Source organism: Engraulis encrasicolus, chromosome 8 (assembly GCF_034702125.1).
Source record: "Engraulis encrasicolus isolate BLACKSEA-1 chromosome 8, IST_EnEncr_1.0, whole genome shotgun sequence".
NCBI lineage: Eukaryota > Metazoa > Chordata > Actinopteri > Clupeiformes > Engraulidae > Engraulis > Engraulis encrasicolus.
In genome coordinates, this window is record NC_085864.1 from 46,427,089 (window position 1) to 46,447,236 (window position 20,148).

Here is a 20,148-nt window from a genome sequence, read left to right on the forward strand (position 1 = left end):
AACATAGGCCTACTCCAAATATTTTCCCAAAAAGTACCGCTGTTCGCTAGTTGTCTGCTGATGTTGTGGTATAACCTTTCGGATGTTTTTGGGAATAACTAAAAAATTTTTTTAATGTAAACAAAGCGTTGCCCCCATTACAATGACCAAGATCTCGGAAAGGGTTGAAGAAGAAGAAAAAAAAACTCAGGTACTTACAAGTCCAGGGTAGTGTGAGCATTACAACAACTGCATATTGAAATTGACTGAACTGGTCCTTTAAACCTCACTCCCATCTATCGGCACCACTGTGACGGAGGTCATCTTGCACCTGTTCGTCCCCCTCTGGGCGCGAACGTGCGACCTCGTCATCTACATCGATTCAGCAATGGGAGGCACAGTACGATACCGCTGGACTAAAGGACCAGTCCCCCAGCCTAAAGGCATCGACGCTGTATGAGGCTTTGGGAGGGAGGTTTACCACCGTTCCACGCCAACTCTGCTAGTTAGCCTCCGCTACACATGTCTTAAGTTGGATGTTGGTCTGTCAGAGGGTTACCCGTTCTAATCCCACCCTTACCTCTCCCTAGCCACCTGAAGGCACCTGAAACATCCCCATACATGCACGCAACAACACACACACGCACACAACTCTCTCTCTCTCTAACACACACACACATACATACATACATACACACTCACACACACACACACACACACACACACACACACACACACACACACACACACACACACACACACACACACCTTCTTCTCTCTCACTCTCTAACCCACACAAACACAGCCATGTAGAATCAGATTAATGTCGAATAATGTAGAATCAGATTCATTCAATATATGTAGGCTATGCATCTCTCTCTCTCTCTCTCTCTCTCTCTCTCTCTCTCTCTCTCTCACACACACACACACACACACACACACACACACACACACACACACACACACACACACACACACACACACACACACAAATAAAAAATAAAATACTGAAATGTTGTTTTTAGACTCATGTGTGGCAAAAATATATTTAACACATTTTTCTGACATTGCAAAAAGTTGCTAATGGGTAACTACATTAAAGCATCTCTTGTAGGCCTATTTGGAGATCAAAAACTAAAAAAAGTGCGATCTCATTGCTCATATTTGCATCAGTATCACATGCAATGTGTGTCCTACTGTAATGGGGTGATGATTGCAGATTGTAAACAGTTAGGAACGGAGTAGGCCTACAGAAAGTATAGTAGGGTCATAAATGGAGGTTCCGTGACCAACCTCTGGCAACAATGTTTTGATGATTGATTTGACCTCTATGGACCCTTTAGAAAAGATTTAGGCCCTATGTCCCTCACAAAAATCCCGGGCTTTTTTGCTAGAGAGCCAAATTCAAAATGGCGTCCAGCGGCATCTCTAAAAAATAACTTTTGATCTGGATGACCTAGAATCATGTATGAAGGCACTTTTTCATATGAGTCAACCATCAGGATTCCAAATCTGACATCATTTTGGTTATACAACTTTGTTTTGACAGCGAAATTCAAGATGGCCGCCATCTAGAACCGTTATTTTTGACCTTTTTAGGCCGTCACCACCCAAAAATTATCATATTTGGACTGGGAACCTCCCAATTTGTGTGACTCCATTTCTCATGTAAAGATATTGAGAGAATATCTGATCTACAAGCCCACAATTCCTCACATTGTGGGGCGTAGTGGGCTTGTAGATGGGCTATTTTAACAATGTGTCTTTTTTTGTAGGCTATTATTTGACAATTTGGCAGATATTTTAGCATTGTTTGATGATTACTTTGGATGCAGTGATGTTCTTTTACTCTGAGAGTCCTTACCCCACCCCCCAAAACAGGGGGTCTTGACCCACAGGTTGAGAACCACCCACGTTTCACATTTTCCAAGCATTCTTGCACAGAGAAGCCCGTTGAGGAACTCGAGGCAAGAGCTGCTGAAATGGAAGAAGTGCGCTCACAGCAGTGATCAACTTGGTTGAAGACAGTCAGTTTGTGAAGCTCCCCGAGCTGCAAGAACACTGTGTTGTTGAGGAATGTGTGGTCTTATTCAACCCCAATGGCACATACAGGAAGACGCAGAAGAGCAAGCTCATCTCGAAGATCTCCCTCCACCCTGTTTTGATTTAAGAATCCTATCTTGCTCTAATTCAGTGGTTCTCAAACTTTTCCCATCCCCCAGGAAGGCTTGCGCTCCACTTTGAGAAACTCTGCTCTAATTGACATAGGCATGATCTGGAGGATGGGAACTCCATCAGCAGAAGATTGGCAGACACAGGACGGCACCCTATACAAGTAGGTTGGGCTATGCCCAAAAGCTGTTATCCATCATCCTTGCCTTCTCATGCTCCCAGTATCATCGGTGCCAATGATCCCTACGATACATCATACTTAACAAAAGAAGACGAACAGGACCATACATGGTAATGCACATACATACACATGAAATTGACAAGTTCCCATCTGCCAAGTCTTTCAAAATGTTATTGTGTAGTGTCAAAAACAAGAAAAAGACTACACCATTGAGCAGTCTGAAGCTCTTCACTGTTTATGATGGTCAATGACAGTCAGGTTGTAGTGGCCCTGTTGTTATTGATGCAGCTGATACAGATGTCTATGGCAGCTTCCTGGCGAAGCTGAAACGAAGAGAAACGAAGAGACTGTCCTCTTCCATGACCTGCTGACAAGAGATGGCAGACTGCATTGTGCAGCTACACTATTTTACAGGCTGTGATGCCAACTTACCTGTAGGGTTCTATGAAAAAGGGAAATCATCAGTACATGATAAAGAGCTCTGTGGCAAGGCAGCAACTCTTGGTTGCTCTCTGTTCACCTTGAAGAGGGAGTACAACAGCTGTTTGTGTTCACGAGACAGATGATCTATGCAGACAAGAAAAGTAGCACCATGGCTAAAGCCTGTGCTTCCAAGTCGAAGACCATGAAGAGAAAGTATTTTATCCGTCTCCCTCCATATGCAGACAGCTTATGCCAACACTGCCTCTGTCCCAACTACTTGCCGCATCTAGTGCGCCACCCCACACTAAAGAACCACCCATCGCCACTCAAACATGGTTGGGAGTATAGCGTATAGCTTCCCCGGGTCCTGTATTCCCCTGTCTTTGTATGGGACTGAGGAAATACCGACCCTTTTTCTCAAAAGGGTCCCATGTTCCCCACATTGTATGACCCAGGATGCTTCACATGCATATCTCTTGCACGAACGGTTGCCATGCGTATTTCATGTCAAGTTTGCGAACAGTGGCAGCCTAACCCTAACCGTAACTCTAACAACAACCCTCGCTAGTCATGCGGCAGCAGTCTACTTGGAAGCAGCAGGAATAGAACCCCTTTTTGAAGGGGCAGGGGGACATAGGACTCGGGGAACATAGGACTCGGGGAACATAGCTCCCGGGCAACATAGGGGTGACCCTGGAAGCTCATACACTGATGATTTTCCTTTTTCATAGAACCTTGAGTTGGCATCATGGCATTGTGCAGCTACACTGTTTTACAGGCTATCTGCCATCTCTTCTGTCAAAAGGTCACAGAAGAGGACAGTCTCTTCGTTTCTCTTAATGCTTAGCATGCCAGGAAGCTGCCGTAGACATAGGTATCAGCTGCATCAATAACAACAGGGCCACTACAACCTGACTGTCATTGACCATCATTAACAGTGAAGAGCTTCAGACTGCTCAATGGTGTAGTGTTTTTCTTGTTTTTGACACTACACAATAACATTTTGAAAGACTTGGCAGATGGGAACTTGTCAATTTCATGTGTATGTGCATTACCATGTATGCGCAGGTCTCGTTCGTCTTCTTTTGTTAAGTATGATGTATCGTAGGGATCATTGGCACCGATGATACTGGGAGCATGAGAAGGCAAGGATGATGGATGACAGTTTTTGGGCATAGCCCAAACTACTTGTATAGGGTGCCATCCTGTGTCTGCTAATCTTCTGCTGATGGGGTTCCCATCCTCCAGATCATGCCTATGTCAATTAGAGCAAGATAGGATTCTTAAATCAAAACAGGGTGGAGGGAGATCTTCGAGATGAGCTTGCTCTTCTGCGTCTTCCTGTATGTGCCATTGGGGTTGAATAAGACCACACATTCCTCAACAGCACAGTGTTCTTGCAGCTCGGGGAGCTTCACAAACTGACTGTGTTCAACCAAGTTGATCACTGCTGTGAGCACACTTCTTCCATTTCAGCAGCTCTTGCCTCGAGTTCCTCAACGGGCTTCTCTGTGCAATAATGCTTGGAAAATGTGAAACGTGACGGGTTTTTCCTTCTAGATAAGTGGTTCTCAACCTGTGGGTCAAGACCCACTGTTTTGGGGGGGGGGGTCATGATGTAAGGACTCTCAAAGTGAAAGACCATCACTGCATCCAAAGTAATCATCAAACAATGCTAAAATATCGGCCAAATTGTCAAATAATAGCCTACTAAAAAAAGACACATTGTTAAAATAGCCCATCTACAAGCCCACTACGCCTCCCAATGTGAGGAATTCTGGGCTTGTAGATCAGCTATTCTCTCAATATCTTTACATGAGAAATGGAGTCACACAAATTGGGAGGTTCCCAGTCCAAATATGATCATTTTGGGCGGTGACGGCCTAAAAAGGTCGAAAATAACAGTTCTAGATGGCGGCCATCTTGAATTTCGCTGTCAAAACGAAGTTTTATAACCAAAATGATGTCAGATTTGGAATCCTCATGGTTGACTCATATGAAAAAGTGCCTTCATACATGATTCTAGGTCATTCAGATCAAAAGTTATTTTTTAGAGATGCCGCCGGACGCCATTTTGAATTTGGCTCTCTAGCAAAAAAGCCCGGGATTTTTGCGAGGGACATGGGGGCTAAATCTTTTCTAAAGGGTTCATAGAGGTCAAATCAATCATCAAAACATTGTTGCCAGAGGTAGGTCACGGAACCTCCATTTATGACTCAAGTATGATTTTAGCATTTTGAATGATAGTGTGTTAGGCCTACATGAGAAAACCAGCGCTTTTCTTCATGAAAATTGTCCAGAACCCGAGAGCTGTTTGTAAAGAAAAGTGTGTTGTTGAACTGAAACTTGAGTGTAAAGAAGGAATTGTGATACAGTTGTCATTGGTTAGGGGAGTTGGGAATGGGAAATGGGTGAGGTGTTTCAAAAATTGTGTATGATAGGCTACCAGAATTTGTGTGGTTCGAGTAAACTGGTTTCTCCAAGGAGGCGGGGCGACAGCAAAACGCAAGTAAACAAGCACAGACCGAGGACGGAGTCCGCATATTGGAATGCGCGATTTCTGTTAAATTGAAACTGAAACCAAGGGACTGGTGATGACGTAAGCTCTCATGGACCATGCATGGACCTGATAGGAAATCAGTTTGGTAGGCAGGGCAGGCAGTGGTGTGGCGAAGGCCTATTCCTTGAAGAAGCTGTGCTTCAGTCGATTCGACATCATCGAACACAACTTTCTCTGTTTACTTGAATCACAACAGGTAGGAAACATCCACATCAGCTATCATAAAGTAGCCCTAGCCTAGGGTACGCCTAAATAATAAATCAAGCATCACGATCAAGTAGTGGCAACATTTTCAGTTACTGCGACTCTGGGTTAAGTTTAAAATCATTTGTCTGTAGTAATTACAAAACGGCTTTTCGTCAGTTTGTTTCAGTAGGCTATGCCGAAAGCAAAACGGAAACGTCGCATTGAAAATGTAGCAGCCACTCAACCGTCAATGAAAATTCTACAAACTGAAGACGCGGATCCGTATCGATGCCCAGTCTGTCTGGAGTTATTAAACGATCCAGTGACTATTCCTTGCGGACACAGTTACTGCTTGCAGTGCATTACTGAATGTTGGAATCAAGAGGAAAAGAAAAGTGTTGACCCAAGATGTCCACAGTGCAGGGAGACCTTCACCACCAGGCCTGTTCTGAAGATAAGTGTTATATTGGCCGAGTTGGTGAGCAAATTCAAGACCACACAGCCCCAAGATGCTCCTCAGCAGCCTTTTGCTGGCCGGGACGATGTGATGTGTGATTTTTGCACAGGGAAAAAACTCAAAGCCGTCAAGTCTTGTCTTGTTTGCGTTGCATCTTATTGTGAGATGCACATCCAGCCTCACTACCAGTCCGCTGCTTTTAAGAAGCACACCCTATCCAAGGCCTCCGCCGAGCTTCAGGATAACATCTGCCCTCAGCACAACAGACTCCTTGACGTCTTCTGCCGCACGGATGGGCTGTGCATCTGTGCTTTGTGTGTGATGGAGAAGCATCAAGGCCATGACAATGTCTTGGCGGCAAAGGAAAGGAAAGAGCAGCAGGTAGGCCTATGCATAAGCAGAAACCTATAGGCCTATCTAGTCTAGCCCAGGGGCTCCCAAAAAGCAATACAACTCAAATAGCCTATATAGTCACACACACAAACACACAAATATAATTTTGATTTCCAGAAAATGATTTCAAGGCCCACTTGGAATAGCCTATTTAAGACCAACGGTGTCAATGCTCAGGCATACATACTCAGATGATTGTTAGGCTACTCCCTGTTGTTTGTGTAGAAGTTCTAGTTTGTAGAGCCAGAAAATATATTTCAAACAGCATTCAAACCAGGTCATGTACATAGCTTGATTTGCACTTGAAATAATTGTCTGTGACAGAAATCATTTCAGGACGCAACAGACTTGTGCAAGAAGATGCTTGGCCGGAGGAAGGAGGAGCTGGCCTTGCTGGTCAATGGTACTCAGTATATCAAGGTGAGGAGGGCAGTGTTGCCAGATGTGTCTGACCAAATCCCGCCCAAAAGGTTCTCAAAAACCGCCAAAATGCGCTAAATTCCGCCCAAATTCAACAAATTACATTGACTTCTATGGGCCCAAAACGGCTTAAATAACCGCCAAATGGCCAATTTTTCCCGTTTTTGCCCGCCGACGCTCATCCCAAGTAGCTCAATTGGGCGGGCACCCGCCAAATCTGGCAACACTGGAGGAGGGCTGAGTAAAATTAATATATATATATATTTTATTTCCACCCATGGACTACGTTTAATGGCAAGACTGAGGGACAAAAATAGGGAGCAGAGCCTAGTAGTTTTGGTTGGGCTGGTCTTCTGATCAGAGGGTTGCAGGTTCGAATCCCACCTCTACCTACACTTCTATCCATGCATGGCTGAGGTGCCCTTGAGCACTGAACCTACGTTGCTCTAGGGACTGTAATCAATACCCTGCAAATAGCTTCAAGTCCATTTAGATAAAATGGTCAGCTTAGTGTAATGGGATGTAATTTCTTGAGTTTACAATATTAGCTTATCCCAGCGGTTCCCAAACTTTTCCCCTGCTGATGGCCACGCAACTATGATTCACGGCACATTATGCACAGTTGAATTGTGGAATCCTCTTTTCCAATAGTCTAGGAGTTAATCTACACTTCATATGGACCCTTCCAGCATACAAATCACCATACAATTAAAAACGACTTCATGTTAATTAATGCTGTATAAAAACTCACATATGCACCAAGGCTCTATTTAGCTCGTGCACCCCCTTATGGCAGGCCGCGCACCCCCAGGGGTGTACGCACCCCAGTTTGGGAAACCCTGGTGTCACCTTGGTTTTTTGGTTGTCTTGAGTTTGTCAGTGACCAGACAAGTTTTGCAGGTGTAGTGGAGAATAGTGAGAAGACAAGACAACTGTTTCTTATGAAATTTCAATACATTTATTATTATTACAAAATCCAAAAATACATGTACCTAAAAATGTCCTATATTTAAAATGGCAGTCCATGCAATAAAAGTCCAAACCCTAAACAAACAAGGCCCCACCACCAGAGCGCAGCAGCAGCAGGTAGCCCACCAAGCAGCAAGCAAGCAGACAGACACAGACAGACAGCGGCAGTGGTCAGCCCAGCAAGCAAGCGGTCAGAAGCAGAAGCAACAGCAGAAGCAGCAGCGATCCCAAAGCCCGTAGCAGTTCGCTCTGTATAACATGCTAGGGTTACCGTCCCTTCCAGATGGCGTCTCCTCCTCTGTGCGTCGAGCTGGCCAGGACGATGCTCCGATGGGGGGGAAGAGAAAGAGAGAGACTGTCTCAGCGGTAGGAAGTTTCTCATACAACCAACAGACAAGTAAGTACGTTCGGAGGCGTACTTACATTGGCTGGGTGTGGCTCAACCACAGCCCAGATCCCCTGTTGAGAGCGGTGGTGTAATCCGTGTGGATACCACAGTCAGATACCGGTGCTCTCCAAACTCCGATCGCTCTGCTCCGTCTGCTCTGCTGCTCTCCTCTGGTTCGTCTTCTCCATCTTCCTGCTGGGGTACCTGTTAAGAAGGGACAGACACGCCTACCCCCACCTGTTGCCCATTCAGTCCAGCCAACCAGTCTCTCAGAGTCAATGATTGGGTATTGGCTTTGGCATTGTCCAATCCTGGCGATTATTAGTACACACTGCAAAAACAATCCACGCACAGCAAACATTAGTAGACACTGAAAACAATTGGGGGTTCGCAGCCACGCCAGTTCATTATTGCCCATTAGTCCAATCACTTGCCTTGTCAGTATCACAGGAGGCAGCTGGGTGTTGTGTCACAAAAATAAAACAGAAATCACAGGCAAACGTAACTAAATAATATAACACATTAAACCAAAGAACAGCATACCACAAAATGCACACTGTGACACCGGCTCAGCCCTTTAAGACCACATGCTCTGAGGGTTATCCTAACCATACTGACATTGCTAGCTGTCATTTCATTTATTGTCAATTCATTTGATTTCTGTATGACTTGGAATCATTCTCCCAGGATGCAGCAAAGGAGGCAGACCACCTCTGTGATGCTATATCCACTGAACTGCACCGACATGTTGACTGGGCTCTTGCGAAGATGAGAGGGCGAATTAAAGAGAAGCAGAAGGAAGCCGAGAGCGAAGCGGAGAAAACCAGGAAGGAGCTGAAGCAGGAGATCGCTGAGCTGACCAGGAAGGAGACCGTGCTGCAGGAGCTCGCCCAGAAAGATGATGTTCACTTCCTACAGGTGACATGAGTGAATTAATTAACCCTATGAGTGCATCTTAATATGGGACCTTGCCTCCTCCACTTGCCTCCTCCACTCGCTTCTCGTCATGATGACATCACTGACAACAGCATTATATTTCAATATCTTGCAAAAGCTCAATTGTAGAGTCTTTTTCTCGTTTGCAATTGGGATGGTGAATGAAAAACAGTCCCTCAAAAGTTGTTGTGGCTAGGCTGACAGCTGGGAAACTTTATCGTTTTCTCCACGGAGGAGGGGCCAGGAGGCGGGGCGAGGAGACAAGCGCAAGTGGAGGAGGCAAGGTGGCATATTAAGATGCACTCCGTGCTTCAGGAGCTCGCCCAGAAAGATGATGTTCACTTCCTACAGGTGACATGAGTGAATTAATTAACCCATTGTGTCCTGGAGCGACATATACGCTGCATTCAGGTTCTTTTGATTGGAGCTGTTTTATTAAAAATGTGGGTATGTTAGAGCTGAATGAACACATTGTAGTGCTAGATGAAGGTTCTAACTTTTAAATGCAATTCATGTCATGTTTTTATGTGCTTTGGAGGCTGAGATATTTAGGTTTTAATAGGGAGAGGGCACCTTTTCCCCAAAAGGGCTTAGGCTAAAATGGGTTAATCTTTATTGTTCACATGTTTGGAAACGTGTATTCAGTTTCACCATGTTAAAGACATATAATACAGGTGGGACATTACACATTTAGAGACATTACACTATTAAGGTATAGCACTCCATTTTATGTAAAAAATAGTCAGGAATATTACTCAAATAAATATGTGAACAAATAAGTAAACACCTAAGTGTGTAAAAAAAAAAAAAAAACGCTGAGCTGACCAGGAAGGAGACCGTGCTGCAGGAGCTGTCCCAGAAAGATGATGTTCACTTCCTGAAGGTAAACAAAAATAAAAGATTGCTCCAGAGAGCGCGCCTCGGGATCTTCACATTGAAAACTGTATTCCCTTTATGGATGAACGAAGATCGTGTTCCATCTTGCTTTCTAGGAGTGACTACTGAATGTACAGTATTTGGTGGTTTATAATATGCATGGGCGATTCTGATGAAACGATGCGCACGCAGCCATATTACGTCATATCTGTTTACAAACTCTAAAGGGGTCAATTTTAAAGGTGCACTGTGTAGAATGTGGCCAGAATTGGTACTGCAACTAGCTGCTAATTGGAACTGTGCTGCCTATTACCAAATTTGATCTTTTCATAAATATTTACTAAATAATAACCCGATATTTACTAGAATAACCAAAGTACAGTACGTTTTGCAGCTAAAAATATCTCTTTCGTGAAATTCAAAGTGGCAGACCATGGAGAAGATCCCCCTTTTCATGAATGAAAAGTGCAATTTTCCCAGTTATAATGAATACTTAAAATTTAGTGGTGGTGGTAAATATACATGAAAACGGTATTTTTTTTTGAAAGCGCAGCATGAATTCTGGAAATAAACTACAAAAAATACAACACACTGCACCTTTAACACCAGAAAGCTTGCCATGCGCTTCCTACTGGAGACATTGAAAAGGGACTAGGTCCAAAATGTCTGTAGCCCCAGTTCTGTCCACTGACATTGTACGCATTTCAATGACAAAGGATACTCTATTTCATTCTTTTGTTTTATTTCTTTTCGGCTACAACATACAGTTTCCGACATGAGCCTTGTGTGCGCCTCTTTTTTTTGTGGTCATTTTCAGTATCACATTTCCTAAAGGGGACATTACTGCCCCAAATGGCAATGCTGGGTCTTGTGGGCAAATGAACACTGAAAGTTTGGGCAGAGGACGCGCTCAACTTCTTGGAAAAACGAAAGTCTTTGGGTGCGAGATAAAAAGTATCAACTTAAAGCGATGGTTCGGAGTAGAATCACCCTAATGCCATTTGAACCGTGACACCCATCCACCTTTACACCCGAAGTGTTTTCTGCCGCAGGCTTACATCAACAGAGTTGCCGTGTTATTCAATGTTTATTCCGGATAGCTTGACTCAAGCGCATATGGATCCTGGGCACCGTCTCCAAACTTTCCCCACATAAAATAACTTCCTCCAGCTGGGACTTTGTTGATGTTGAAGGTTTGTGTTTTAGTCCACCGCCAGGATATATGCACGAGTGTGGCATCGTCTTCTATTTATTAAACGTGGTAAAATTTAAATCCGAAGTGGTTAATTTCTAGTTGTAGCGCAAGCTGTCTTTTTGAGTTTTCCGCCTTCCGGACTCACGTGTATTTGTTTCCATCAACAAAGTCCCAGCTGGAGGAAGTGACGTCGACGGATGTTTAGCAGCAGAAAAGCTAATCGTCTCGTGTGTTGTTACTAATAAACTCCTGGACTATGTACAAAGTTTCAAATTCATCTTTTTGTGAGTACAAACCACATTTGTTATACTGTAGAAGTTTGGTGTCATGACATGTTATTTTTGTGGGGAAAGTTTGGAGACGGTGCCCAGGATCCATATGCGCTTGAGTCAAGCTATCCGGAATAAACATCAAATAACACGGCAACTCTGTTGATGTAAGCCTGCGGCAGAAAACACTTCGGGTGTAAAGGTGGATGGGTGTCACGGTTCAAATGGCATTAGGGTGATTCTACTCCGAACCATCGCTTTAAGGAAGAAAAATCCGCACTCACAAACTGCGTCTCATTATTTATTTATATTACCACCATGTCCAAAAAGCAAACGTGTTTCGACTATCAAGCCTTCATCAGTGCGTGGTGGTGACTGAAGGCTTGATAGCCGAAACGCGTTTGCTTTTTGGACATGGTGGTAATATAAATAAATAATGAGACGCAGTTTGTGAGTGCGGATTTTTCTTCTTCAAATGAACACTGAACCCTGTTGTGCCGTATATCCAAGGCTCTTTCACTCACCTACCCCTATTTTCTATCTCGCTTACTATTGCAACCTGCAGGAACTGCATCAAATTCCATCTCAGTGTGCGACCAAGAGCTTCCGCCTCCCTCCTGTTTCATTTGGCCTAATCCGGAAAACAGTCAATGACTTCAAGGACAACGTGAAGGAGGCCTGCTCCAAATTTGAAAAGAAGGTTTCTCAGCAAGGTAAGGGATGTGTTTGGTTGGTAGACATAGGCTTCCAATTTACAAACGTTCCTGCTGTGAGGAGGGGCAAGATGCTAAGCAGCCAATCACGCGAGCACATTTTTTCAGTGATGGCAGTTTCGAAGAGTGTCTAATTTCCGCGCGCCACGCAGCCAGGGATTGTTTACAATTGGGAAACCCATGTATAGGGGTCTTGAGTTTGTTTGTGTGTGTGCGTGTGTGTGAGAGAGAGGGGCGGGCGAGGGGTTTTTTTTGTGCCATTTTTTGCTGATTTTTCACTAGTGCAACTGTTTTGGGATCAGGCTAACTTTTGTCTTATCACGTGTTTTGCAGTGTAGGCAGGGCCGGTTCTGGCTTATTTGGTGCCCTAGGCGAGTTTGAGTTCTGGCGCCCCCCCCCCCCCCCCCCCCCCCCCCCCCCCCCCCCCTCCCCCCCCCCCCCCCCGCCCCCTTACCTTTGAAAGAAAAAAAAACTCTTTCTTATACCTTACAGAACACAAGAGTAATATCCGTAGTAAGCTTAACTAAATAGCATCAAGAACAATAACCGTTTTTCATCAAATGGATTTGTGGTTCTTTTTGACAGGCGACCAACACATCAGATTGAGTCGCATGAAAGTAGCTTCACTGTGTGGTGTGTTGGATGTGATGGTGGTGGGGCCCCCAACCCCAGATGAGAGGGAGGTTATCAATGTGTTTGAATTGTAACGTGAAATTGAAATGCCAGGAGAGTGATACAGTAGGCCTACATTTGCAAATGTATGTGTAGACAATAAGCCTACCAAGGAGGTCTGCATTGATCTACACTACCTACAGCATCACAAAGCATGGCAGCATAACAATTTTAATAAGCTACACATTTGTGCTGTCTTCCAAACCAATTTCATTTCTGGACTGGAAATAGTGGTGCATTTGTGAGTAGGAGAATGAGAAGGGGCTATCTATGTGTTTGAACTGGAGGGACAGGGTGAGAGAAAGGGAGAAGAACTGTCACGCTATTGAATTTCATAATATACAAAATATAGTAAATAGCCTCACTTGTCTGCTGTGCATGGTTCTGTTACATGATTAATGTAGGCTATGTCATTCTGGTCTGGAAATTAATGTTTTTTTAAGCTTACAACAAGCAGGTAATTCATGTGGATGGAAGGAGATATGGCAGCTAAAATTGTTTTAAACATTGCACCAGTCTCACTTTACATTGCTTGTCAACCTAAGCAAGTAGGCCTATTATGATATCAGGTGGGTGTTAGTGAGTAGTGAGTAGGCTACTAACAGCTAGGCCTACTTTACTGGATTTCATTGCTTGGCATACTTGGCTAATGTTAGCATGCTAACTAGCGATTTCTCTGATCAAAAACAAAGCTCTTTTTCTCTCTAATTCCAAATAGTAACCTCATAACTATTAGGCTTTCCATAATCACAAACGGTTGCTGATTAAATCACATAGTTCCAAAACACCCTCTGAAACTCCTGCATCATGCAATGAGTGGTTTAATGAGAACATAATAATCTCCATCCAGCAGAGCAGCACTACTGTTCGCGCTTGCCCTCTCTGTCTCTCGAGTGAGTCTCCAAATTCAAAATAGACCGCACGCTGTCACTCGTCCCGCCCCCTTTCTCAGAACTGTCTGTTTATTGGTTCACAGACTACCCAGAGACAGTTGGAAGCGATATTACTATTGGCTGAGGGGCGCTTTGCCGTGAGGAGCGCTTTCGCCACTCTTTGTTGATTGCGACTTCATAAAAAAAACTTCATATCGCAAAATTACGCATAGGAGAGCGCCATTTCGGCGCTCCTTCTTCACATGGCGCTCTAGGCGACCGCCTAGCCGGCCTATGCTAAAAACCGGCCCTGAGTGTAGGCCTACATGGGGAAATAACAAGCGGCTTGCACCTCATGAACACCTTGTCATTGATAGCTTGAAAAACAATCGTGTTTGTAATTCTCGGCTGTCGCGAGGCTCCTCAATAGTGTCCTCAATTGCTTTCCATTGGAATAGGAGAAACCTCTTTTGTTAATGTGCTGGATTTTACTGTACTACATTAATAAATCAATAGTGGAATTTTCTTGTAGCTCTGTCATGTAGTTAAGAGAATTGAGGTTACATTTAGGCTACATAATTTAAATTGAAAAAGAGGAAAAGGTTGCGGTGCCTTGATATTTTTAATTCAAAGTGTGCCGCTACTGTGAAAATGTTTTGAAATACTGATCTAGGTTACGGAATCATAAATGAAAGGTTTAATATCTGAACTAGCCCAAGGAAGATCAAACTAAAAATAACAAAGCCTAATTATGACTATAGATGCACCAGATCCTGATTTTTAGGATCCTGCCGGATACCGGATCCACTGCTTAAGATCCTGCCGGATCCGGAACCGGAAACCGGATCCTACGAAAGGGTTGAAACACAAAGCCTACTCGCACACGTGGGCCCTTTTTATTACGTTGGCTCAAACTGTTTTTAAGACTCATTGGCTTACTGCCACACTGCCTTCAACGACCGCTTCCAAAGGGCTTTCACTCCATGCAGCGATTGGGGTTGTGAAAGACTGACTGAAAAGCCTAGGCTAGAGATGCCCCAGATCCTGATTTTTAGGTTACTGCCGGATACCGGATCCACTGCTTAAGATCCTGCCGGATCCGGATAGTCTGAAAAACCCTATTATCATGCCGGATCCGGAACCGGATCTTGGATCCTGTACATCTCTAATTATGACCTTTAGCCCCTAACTAATGAACTACGCAATCCTCATTGAGGGATTTAGAGTAATGTACTGTATTGAAATCAGGGAACGTTCGTTATTTTTGAATTATTATTCAAGTTTACACAGGTTTTTATTCAAACACAAATGTTTAAATAAAATGTGCTTCTGATCATTTCACTGCTTACTGTATGTGCTTCCCCATCACCATATCAGAGACCACCATCCTCTTTGAAATGAAGGACTTCAGTAAATTCAGTGGAAGTGTCAAAAGTCCTCCAGTTCTTTTGGAAAATCATCCCTGGAAAATCTTGGTAGACCGTAGATCAGAATCGACGGGAACATATCTGGCCTTCTATCTGGATGCAGGTTACCTGGACAAGTACGTACTTAAATGCATTTTCAGCAGCTACCTCTACAACATCAACATTAAAATCATAGAGGTAGAACATTAGACTAGAGGTGACCCTGCCCCCCTTTGCACGGCAATCAGTGGCAGCCATTATTTGTAGGTAGACATGAGTAATGGAAATTAATGGAGAGAGGGCTCACCTGTCAAAAATGGCTTAATAATGTGACAATGTCCATCAACACACTATACAAGGACAATAGTTGAAGTGTGTTGCTAAATATCTACATAATAAATATAATTTGATTTTTAAATGTATTTTATCAACTCATAAGATTTAAGTAGATATTTAGCCTGACATTTCAAATCTGGTCTTTGATTAATGTATTCTTCATATTCACACAGATTTAGTCCATTTTTTGACTGAGGGGTGCGTGTTCTCCATTGACGTGCATTGACTGAAGGTGCCTACACTACCTACAGACAATGGGAGGAGCCGTGTGCCATTTCCCAGTGCTGTCGCGAATTGATGTCACCTCTAGTCTAATGTTCTACCTCTATGATTAAACTTTAAAGGTGCACTGTGTAGGATGGTGGCCAGAGTAGGTATTGCAACTATGCTGATCATTGGAATGGAGTCGGTTAAGGTTTTTACCGTTACGAAAGTGACAAAAGCACCAGATTCGGATGGTGTTTCTTTAGAGCATATGTCCTAATTCTAGCTTAGGATCCTCGGAAAATAACTTAACATGTCATATACAATATGTCATGTTGTATAATGCATTACATTGTTATTACATTACATTATACTTAGCTGACTCAGCCCAATTCTGTCCTAAGACGCGTGTCAAATGTTGTCTAAAGACATGATTAAAAACTGTATTGTGCCGCTTTGTAGAAAATGCGTCTGTGGGTGTGTGTGTGTGAGCTTAATAAGAAATTACGAGCAATCAATGAATCGAGTGGTTAGGTAGCCAACATGTAGTCTAGCCCAAGTAAGTAGTAGAAAGTAGAACAGAAAACAGACAGTAGGCCTAGTTGTCAATATTACATTACATTGCATTGCATTTGGCAGACACTTTATAACCAAAGCGACAAACAAATGAGGCCATAATAACGAACATCACTAGCAGATACAGGTGCACAGGAAATATACAGAACAATAAGTGCAGATGCAAAGAAGAGTTAGTTTGTTGTTTTTTGTAAAGTAGAGTACACACACACACACACACACTTCATGTCAAGAGTCTGGCCTGGGGCTAGGACAGCTCAAGCATTAGTAGATAGTCACGAAAGAGAAGAGTCTTTACTTGCTTCTTGAAGGCTGCAAGAGATGGGCTTAGTCTTGTTGCCTATGGGATATCATTCCACCACTTGGGAACAACAACAGAGAACAGTCTTGACTGGGAGTACTAAGATCGAGCAGATGGCAGAGCTAGACGGCTTGTGCTGGAGGAGCGCAGTTCTCACATGTATGATGTACTGCATATGGATTATTGATCATTTCCGAAACATACTATTCTCAGGACTTGACAGATACAGATATCTCAACCCAAATCAGCATACATTGTACTTTGTAATGGCCTTATTTCACTGACACTTTATATGTATATGGATTATTAACTTGATTGATGTGAAAATTGAATGTTTCAGTTGGGCTCCTAGGCTTAAATCTTTGAGGGGAAGCATCATGCAAGCTTTTGTCAGCTCCGTAATGGTAATGCCAAAATCCTCCGCTAACCGATCTCACTATTGAAACTGTGCTGCTTATTGACAAACTTAATCTTTTCATGAAGATTTATTAAATGATAAAGTAATATTTACTAGTATGTCCAAAGTGTTGTACATTTTGCAGCCGTAAATTTCTATTTCTGGAAATTCTAAATGGCGGACCATGGAGAATTTTCCAAATTTTCCCAGTCATAATGAATACTTAGAATTTGATAGTGGTGGTAAGCATATCTGAATGGGCAGCATGAATTCTGGAAATAAAGTTTTAAAAAATATTACACAGTGCAACTTTAATTATATTAAGTTTCTTTATTTCTTCTTGTTATATGTAGTCATTTATTTTTGTTTGTTCAAACCCGTTTTTCTTTACCTGACGTGTTGCGACGGCATCATTTCCGTCTTCATCAAAGTGTCAAATGGATGTTGATGTGACATGCTTTTAAAATCAGCTGATAATAAGGAGGTGTGATACCTCTGTGAATATTGGCAGCTCACACGCACCTCCCGCTGTTAGAGTTGTCCCCTCAGGATGGTGCTGCAGGTGTGGGAGTGTATGTCCACTCTATCATCCTTGTTCATGGTCCTTGGGCTGCAGTTTCTGATTTCTATTGACTTTTTAATCCAACGGTGGTATCTGTCGTTCTCTTGTTGTACGTATGTTTTATGCTTTGTCCCAGTCCATAACATGATTTTCCCCTTTTCCAGTGGTCTGTTATTGCAAAAAATAGCCTTTTGAGATTCCCTTCAAGACCAATAAAGGAATCTTGAATCCTGAATCTCTCATGGTCTCATCTCTCTCTTTTCCACTGCTGGTTTTCTGGTAGGCCTACAGCTCAACACAACGCGACTCGGCCGCCACTTTTTTTCTTTTCTGTTGAGCTGTGTCGTGCCCAATCAAAATCTCACTTTGTCGAGCTGTAGGCCTACCAGAAAACCGTAAGGAAAGAGGCATTAGACTTGCAGCGACATTTATCTCACAATTTCAACTTTCAAGACCCACGATTTCCATCATATTCCTCGGAACTTTGACATTTTAAGTAAATTTTTATGTAAAAATGTTGACCTTTCAATTTCAAAATAACTTTTCACAGTCCTATGTTACTTTTCAGAAAGGGGCTTATAAAGGGGTCACTGCAATAAACAGGGTTTTTATTGTTTGTTAATAGAATGTAACTGACTTCTGCATTTCCCAGACCACCGTGCCGCACTGCTTGCACTAACTCAGTTCAGGATGCCATAAGGCAGTGTTTCTCAACTTTTTTTTGGGCGAGGCACCCTTTCAATTCATGAAAAATTTCAAGGCACCCCAAACCAACAAGCCGTAACATGGCATCGCATCCGATACCACACAAGCTTAGAAAAGTAACACGTTTGGAGACGTCACACGACCTACGTTCGAAGTTGCAGCTGACTGGGGCGACCTTTACGTTATGGTGCGTTAATGACATATGAATGATTCCACTGACTAGCATTAACGTATCAATTTAGACAAATATGTATTATATTTCATAATTTATTTATCAGCCACGTTTCCGCGGCACCCCAGGGTGTCCCGGTACCCCTGTTGAGAAACACTGCCATAAGGTACAGACGGAATCATGTTGTTTTCCTCGTGATCACTCTGCCCAATTACATGTTCTACTGCAGATCATTTGTGGTGGACGCAGTTCTGGAGGTCATTAATCAACGTGACAGGAAGAACTCAATAAGTCAGAAAATAAGCCACACGTTCTGTGAGGAGCAGGTTGACTGGGGATTCGGCAGATTCATGGCATGGGATGTAAGTTTCATTTGTTCATTTTATCTACAGTATACTGCCTACATTTTCCACAGTTAATATTTTTTAGACATTTTGTGTATATTTTTTGTAGGGTTCTTGATTTTAGTGATGTTGGATTGTCTCACTTTTGCCAAACACATTTCTCTGTAGGGCTCATGAATGAACCTATTGAATTGATGATTGATTGGTGTTTATTTACAGGACTTGATGGATCCAGGCAAGGGATTTCTGAAAGATGATAAAGTCATCTTCTTGGCTACTCTTTGGGTGAATAGGGAGGGTTGATTGGTCATTTTTTCATTCGAGGACGCAATCGAGCACTTTCTAAACGGCCTTCGAGACATAGGTTCCCCACCCATGTTTATTATATGTTATTATAATGTTACTCCTTTGTATGTTTTGGAGAATTATGTTCAAAGCTATAATTAATACTTAACAATGACACATTTTTTTTTGGGGGGGGGGGCGCTGCATCGGATATGTGCACATTTTTTTCTTTGAACATGTTGGTTAATTCATCTAATTCAATAAATATGTGTCTTTGGGTCTGTCAAATTTTATGGATGTCTCCAAGTCTTTTGTCTGTGTTGTTTCATGCTGTTTCAAGTCTTTTTTACTTAGGCCTTCCTGATAGCACTTTGGTCAGCTGCTTTTGTTATGTTAAAAGTGCATTACAAATCAACGTTGACTTTTTTTCTCGCTCGTCTTACACATTACATGGCGGGGTACACTGTATATCAAAGAGCAAAATCTGATGGCTGCGCAAGGACATTGTGAAATTGAATTTGAGCTGACATAGATTAAGGTAAAACAACATGAGCTGTCTTCTGCCATTTTGATGGAATGGACATCACTGCTTTGTGTGCCACGGAAGAACACTATTATTTTTAGGCTATTTATTTATATTTAACACATTTACGGTATATCTATATAGAGTGAAAATGAAATACAAGGCACAGTCAGCCATTTTGGATGGTTCATTTGTGAAATCACCTGAATAGGGATGCAAATTATCGATTAATTCATTAATCTTTGGTTGATTGCCTTATCGATAAATTTACGACTTATCGATAAGCTGCATTTTCCACCCGAAATCTCAATATTTCTCGAAAAAACCCCTACTAAATCTAAGAATTAAAATTAAAAAGTGAGGTAAAATACTATTTAAATGAATTCTATTTAAATTCTTTAATCCAAAGGTGAATTAAATATTCTCACTATTCTTCACACCCCTCTTCACACCCACTCTTCACATGCCCATTTCACTTGGGTCTCTTGTCAGTTGAATTGGCGATTAATTGCGATTTATGTTTTTTAATTGATTAACGCATTTGCATCCCTACACCCAAAGAATGTCTTTACAGACTCTTTAAAAATCTACACAGTCCTGTTCAAATATCAGGTTTTCATGATGTAAGACATGACAGAGTGCACTGATTGGAAACTGTTGATAAATTCGTCGTCAA

General features: G+C 42.6%; 1 protein-coding gene across 1 annotated transcript; it reads left to right on the forward strand.

The window, feature by feature from the left end:
• Window positions 1-5,311: 5,311 nt before the first annotated feature.
• LOC134453734 (E3 ubiquitin/ISG15 ligase TRIM25-like) lies at window positions 5,312-19,242 on the forward strand. The gene is made up of 8 exons (XM_063204515.1): window positions 5,312-5,511; window positions 5,679-6,339; window positions 6,676-6,771; window positions 8,816-9,046; window positions 11,970-12,117; window positions 15,039-15,204; window positions 18,550-18,682; window positions 18,884-19,242. Exons 2-8 carry the CDS (start codon window positions 5,695-5,697, stop codon window positions 18,965-18,967), a joined length of 1,503 nt encoding a protein of 500 aa, XP_063060585.1. The 5' UTR covers window positions 5,312-5,511; window positions 5,679-5,694; the 3' UTR covers window positions 18,968-19,242.
• Window positions 19,243-20,148: the final 906 nt, after the last annotated feature.